The 6,727-nt window shown below is 31.5% G+C and overlaps 1 protein-coding gene across 1 annotated transcript; it reads right to left on the bottom strand.

Annotated features, from left to right (window-relative positions):
- Positions 1 to 469: 469 nt before the first annotated feature.
- On the bottom strand, positions 470 to 4,008 carry LOC101488554 (uncharacterized). The gene is made up of 2 exons (XM_004486528.4): positions 1,034 to 4,008; positions 470 to 940 (listed from the first exon to the last, which is right to left on the bottom strand). Exons 1-2 carry the CDS (start codon positions 3,945 to 3,947, stop codon positions 588 to 590), a joined length of 3,267 nt encoding a protein of 1,088 aa, XP_004486585.1. The 5' UTR covers positions 3,948 to 4,008; the 3' UTR covers positions 470 to 587.
- Between the last annotated feature and the right edge of the window lie 2,719 nt (positions 4,009 to 6,727).

Here is a 6,727-nt window from a genome sequence, read left to right as displayed (position 1 = left end):
ACAAATCGAAGGCCCTCTGTACAAATTCAACTTCAATCTCTTTTTTAGTGAACGCTCAGATTGTGCCGTCTTAGAGCATAATATTATTAAGTGCAATAAATTAAATAAATGAACATTAACATAAGAAGCAAGAGCTTGGGCTTTGCTTTGCTTGTGAACTGAACATGATTGTCAGTAACAACAACATACAAAGTGGTTCTTCTTGGAAACATAAGAAGGCATGGAATTGGAGGTGGAACCAGAAATATCAGCTGGAACCTGTATGTAACGGTTTTTCAATCCACATTATGATATTTGTGTGCACAAATAATGAGTTTTCTCATATTTTTCAATTAGCCTGTTTAAATATCACTTACTTGCGTGACGCGGATATGAATGTACATATATGCAGTTGTTAGTGATATGCTCCAATGAGATTTTTTGTTTTCAATAATAAAGATTGTCTCAACTCAAGATCACACACAACATGTTTTAACAAGAGCTTATAGGTATAGTAGTATAGTATTCACCACATAAAGGGTCATTTGAATCACAATGCATACAACAAAAGGGTTATCATGATGATTAATATAAATACAAGAGAACCTTTAGCCCTTCTTACTTATTTTCTGTGAATTAGAAGAATCTGATAATTGCTTGGTAACATCTGTCATTGTGGACCTCTTGTGTGGATCCTGCTCAGTACATCTCAAAGCCACCATAAGTACTTTGGTAACATTTTCCATTATGTTAGTATCTAAAAATTCATCTACAAGGCTTGAATCAACAATTTGATTTATTTCTCCTGTTTCAGTCCACACGGATCTAACCCATCCCACTAAATCAGTACCCTCCATAAATGAGTGATCTGCTACTTTCTTTCTGGTTATCAGCTCAAGCAAAACTACCCCATAACTGTACACATCACACTCCCTCGTACTTGCTGTTGTGTAAGCATTCTCTGTCACATGTCAATATAAACATGTTAATCCATATGATAGATAATTTTGCTGGGATAAGAAAAGAAAACTCCAATCAATCAATAGTTAGTTACCTGGTGCAATATAACCAATTGTGCCCAGCACAGATAAGGAAGGAATTGAAGTAGAAGATTGGTCCAAAAGTTTGGCAATACCAAAGTCAGCAATGTGTGGTTCCATATCAGAGTCTAGAAGTATGTTGTTTGGTTTGATGTCTCGGTGCACTATGGGAGGATCACAGTCATAATGAAGATAAGCCAACCCATGAGCAATTCCAACAGCTATCTTATATCGGACATTCCACTCTAAAGATGGTGGTGGTTTCTTTTCATGCAATACATCATAAAGGCTTCCATTTGGCATGTAGGTATACAGAATCAGACCATAATCTTTTCTTAACCAAAAGTTTTCCAGTTTCACCAGATTTCGATGCCTAATTTGTCCAAGGGTTCGAATTTCTCTGACCATGCTCAAGTTCTTACCTTTGCTAGCAGCAAATGCTAACTTCTTTACAGCAAAAGCTTTGTCTTGGTCTACTAGGGCTTTATAAACAACTCCATGGGCTCCTCTGCCAATAATATACCGATCACTTAGGTTCGATGTAGCCTCCATGACTTTGTTAAGAAGTGACGAAGAACCTCCATGAGCATCGATATGGACTTGCTGCTGCTGCTTAGATTTTCTGCCAAAAGCGATAACATAAACTAATCCCAACAACAGCAAAACAACAAATATTGAGGATCCAAGAGCTATCATCACGGTTGCAACTTTACCAAGGCCTTTGTGATTAAGTGTTTTGATATCAGTATCGCATCGTTTTAGATGGCTGCTTTCGGTGCAAACCAAGCTATTGGATGGTGAACAACGGATACATAGCCCAGAATTCCCCAAAAATGATGACATGGGAGAATTAAGCAGCTTCATTAGCATATTTGGTATGGGTCCCTGAAAAGAATTGTATGAAATATTGATTTGAAGTAATGAAGGGAGTTCATCAAGAACTTGTATGCTTCCTGTCAAATTGTTCTGAGATAGATCCAGCACTTGCAATGTTTTCAAGTTTCCAATTTCCACAGGAATGTCACCTATCAGCTCATTAGAACTTAGATTCAACCCATAGATCAAATTATGCAATGCCCCAATGGATCTAGGAATTCTTCCTCTAAACATATTCCCACCAATATGTAGTTCAGAAAGATCTGAAAATACCGACAAGAAAACTGGAATGCCGCCACTAAATTGATTCTCTCTCAAAATTAATGTGTTTATCCTTGTCCACCTCTGCAAACTTGATGGCAGTGAACCATTCAAGAAATTAAATCCCACATCAAACTTGTCCATTTTGGTACAGTTTGAAAGCTGAAATGGCAAAGGACCTTCTAAGTTGTTGTGAGCAAGATTAAGAGTCCGAAGATTGACGAGGTTTCCTATCTCTGAAGGTATAGGCCCGCTAAATTGGTTATCTGAAAAAATAAAGTCAGTGAGATTCGTGCAGTTTCCCAAAGTGGATGGAATGGAACCATGGATTTTGTTGTTGCTGATATCAATGAATAAGAGATTGGGATTGCTTTCAAAAGGAGGAAGAGGTCCAGTGAAGTTGTTATGTTTAAGAATGAGTCTTCTTAGAGTTGTACAGGTTCCAACATCAGGAGGTATGCTACCTTGAAGTTGATTGATTCCCATATTCAGAACTCTCAACTTTTTGCCAAAACAAAGATTTAGTGGGAGGTTGCCAGTGAACCTGTTATTTGTGAAGTCCAATAGCAAAAAACTGCTATTCATTCCCAAGGTTTGTGGTATGACTCCAGAGAACATGTTGTTAAACAATGAGATATTTTTGAGGTGCTTGAGCTCTGTCATCTCCAAAGGAAGTTCCCCAGAAAGGGTATTATTATACACAATTAGATGCTCAAGACTTGAAATCTTCCATATTCCAAGTGGAATTTCACCTCTCAATTGGTTTGAAAACAATTCAAGGTCCTTCAATTCACTCAGTTTTCCAATTTCACTTGGAATGTTTCCCTCAAGTCGGTTGGAATACAAGTGCAACTCATTCAAAGACTTGCAGTTACCGATTTCCGGAGGTATTTTTCCTGACAAATGGTTCACAGAAAGGCGTAGAAGGGATAGCTTTTTGAGCTTACCAATGGAGGATGGAATAGTTCCAACCAAGTTACAATCCACAGCAGCAAATTGTGATAAATAAGTACAATTCCCAATGCTTGAGGGAATGCCTCCACTAAAGAAATTGTATGATATATCCAAAAACAGTAAATTTTGACAAAAGGAAGAACTCATTAATGGAATGGTACCTATTAGAGTATTGACGGCAACATCAAAACGAAGTAGATGATGGAGATTGTTAAGAGTGTGAGGAAGGACACCCTGCAATTGGTTAGAATTCAAAAACAAGTCTTGAAGTTGAGTGCAGTTGGAAATGGATGAAGGAATTGTACCAGAAAAGTGGTTACTTTGGAGATACAGGTAACGGAGTTGAGTGATGTTGGAAATAGTGGTTGGGATGGGACCTGTAAAAGTGTTATAAGAGAGATCAAGAAGGTGGAGGTGAGGGATTTGAGTCAAGGAGTGAGGAAATGGACCAGTGAGAAAATTATTAGAAAGGCTGAGATAGGTGAGGGTGTGAAAGTTGTTGAATGAGTTAGGTATTTGACCGGTGAAAGAGTTAGCAGTAAGGTCTAAGTGTTTGAGGTGGGTGCAATTAGCAATTTCAGGTCCAAGTTGACCAGAAATGTCATAATCAGCGAGGTTAAGAGAGAGTACATGGTGGGAAGGGTCACATTTAACTCCAAGCCATGAGCATGGTGTGGAATGTGAGGCATTCCATGAGGAGTTTATGGAAGGAGGTAGTGATGTCCAGTGAGAGATGAATGACAAGAGAGCCACTCCATCTGAGTTGAGTGAAGTAACAGTAACAGTAACACCATACAAATACATATACAAGATGGAAGAGAATAAGAGAAGTCTCATGGCAGGTTGGTTGCAGCAGAATAGATGAAAATGTAATTGTGAGAGTAGAGGACAAGAACAACACTATTATTACTTATTAGTAGTGTGTCACACGGTGATGTTTGTCTTTATCTTTGTCATTACTCGTTAGTGGTAAACTAGTGGCAGCTCAGTTTTGAGTTCACACTTACTACTTCACACGCATTCACATTCATTTACTACTTACTTCTTACACTTTTCTATATTTTGAAACCGATTTATTCCTAAATTCTCTATGTAAAAGATGAACACATTCTTATTTTCAAATATTAAAATTTTCCAGTCAATTAGCAGATTTGATTTCATTAATTAATTAATTAATTAAAGAAAGACCTGTCAGATGAACTAGTAGCAGTGCACATTTTGTTTCAAAAGTGTTAGATAGATCATAGACCTCATATGACCCATTAAATTAGATATACTTCTGCATCATCGGTATAACGCCATAATTTCCTATTTTACAACAATAAATGTTTGGCCCAATAGTGTCGTCACATTTGAGGATAACAAATTCTAAGGCCATTATTTAATTGACGAGAAAAACCCACTTAACCAAAAGTGGAGTGGATTTGGGTTTAGTCTTTCAACAAACTTCTTATAATGCTTTCTGTTTGCTTATGTATGTGACTCAGAATATTCATTTCGTATTAGAATTTTTCTCATTTCATTTTAAAAATTTCACTTTTTTTTTGCAAACCCAATAGATTTTTAATACTAACAAAACAAATACATAGATTACAATTAGACTAATTAACACATTTTTTAGATAATTTATAGAGTTAATAACAAATATAAAATAAAATATATTAATTTAGTTTGGATGGAGTGGCCGAATATGGTATAATTGTGTTTAAAATTTTAAAAAATAAAATAAATGTTTAAAATGAGAATTTTATTTGAGTGGTTTCTCATAAAAAATAATTTTTGAAGGTGTATTTTTTAAAAAAGAAAACTGATTTTATTATGTTAAAAGTATATGATAATTAATATCTAAAATATTAAATGTCCATATTATTTTTTGAATTTATTACACATGAATTCAAAATAACTTTTATTATTTTTAAATAATTTCTCATAAAAAATATTTTATTGTAACTTTAAATAATATTAATTTAATTTATTATTTCAAAAAAATTAGGCTAAATTACATCTGCGGTCCTTTAACTTAATTTCAGTTAACATTTTAGTCATTTATCTTTTTTTTCCAATTTGGTCCTTTATTTTAATTTTAAGTGACAATTTGATATTTTATATTTTATATTTTAAAATTTCATCAATGTTATCCTTTTTTTTACAAAAATTCAAAAAAATCATCAAAATTTTCAAACAAAGATCATAAAATTAATAATCATCTTCAATATAATGCAAATTTCATCAAATGCTTAACTCAAATATTCAAATAAATTCATATTTTCATCTCCAACAATATCAATTAAAGAATAAAAATATGAATTTATTTAAAGATTTAAGTTATGAATTTGATTAAATTTTCATTTCATTGAAGATAATAATTAATTTTATGGGTTTTGTTTAAAAAAATTGATAATTTTTTTGAATTTTTGTAAAAAGAAAGACAACATTGTTGACATTTTAGAACATAAAATATCAAATTGTCACTTTAAATTAAAATAAAAGATCAATTCAAAAAAAAATACTAAAACATTAATTAAAATTAAACTAAAGGATCACTAATGTAATTTAACCAAATATTTATCATCACTTCAAATATATAGTCACATAAATAGCTTCAAGTACATTACTTAAAGCAATTCATGTAGCTACTATTATAATTTGTAAATAAAAAATAAAAATAAAAAGATGCCGTGAAGGATGTATTGAAAAGAAAGAAAAAATCCACGTAATTATCAATTAATGTAGTCATCATCATGTAGTTACTATTATAATAAAAATAAGTATGGTAGTGTACTATAATAAAAATAAGTATGGTAGTTTTAAATAATGTTAGAATTTTTAAAACAATAAAAACAGATAAATCAAATTTGTATAACATTCCATAACTAAAATAAAAACACAAATTAATATTTAGTTTTTATTTTTTAGGAAATACATAATGACATGGGAAATACAATTAGGAGCAATAACATAAACAAAGTAGCCACTCTCTCTAGTCGCAACATATATTGATTCTTACACTCTCAAATGTTTGCTATTAAATTAAAAAATACGTCACAATCCCTTAACTTAATTTTAATTATTATTTTAACTTATTTATTTATTTATTTATTTTAATTTTAAATGATAATTTAATTTTTTATAATAATTTGATCTAAGTAGGATAACGTTTTTGACATACTCATTAAATAAAAGTGGAAACCACCTTATAATAAGTCGGTTTTGTATAATACAAGTTGCTACCAACATTTTGGTGGTACAGGCGTTGTAGCCTTGTAGGCTTGAGGTTGCACCTGGAAGGATCATTCTAAACGTTGATATAAAATTCATCTTAAGAGTTTTCTAAGTTCCTCGATACATTTAAAAATATTATTTTACATCTTTTATTATATAAAAATAAAAATTTCAAAATAATTCTTTTTTAAAAAGACAATTTTAAAAATTTAGATATTTTAAGAATAAAATAGAAAATTTTAAAAATAAATAATATTATTAATTTAATAAAAATTTATATTTCAAAATTTTGAGTGAAATTTTAAATTTTTAAAATATTCAAAACTTTATAAATGTTTCAAAATGTAAAATTATTTTTCAAAAATTTAGTTTTTGAAACTTTGAAAAAATTATGT

This window comes from Cicer arietinum, chromosome 1, assembly GCF_000331145.2.
Source record: "Cicer arietinum cultivar CDC Frontier isolate Library 1 chromosome 1, Cicar.CDCFrontier_v2.0, whole genome shotgun sequence".
NCBI classification, from domain to species: domain Eukaryota; kingdom Viridiplantae; phylum Streptophyta; class Magnoliopsida; order Fabales; family Fabaceae; genus Cicer; species Cicer arietinum.
This window is presented reverse-complemented; position numbering and strand designations above follow the sequence as displayed.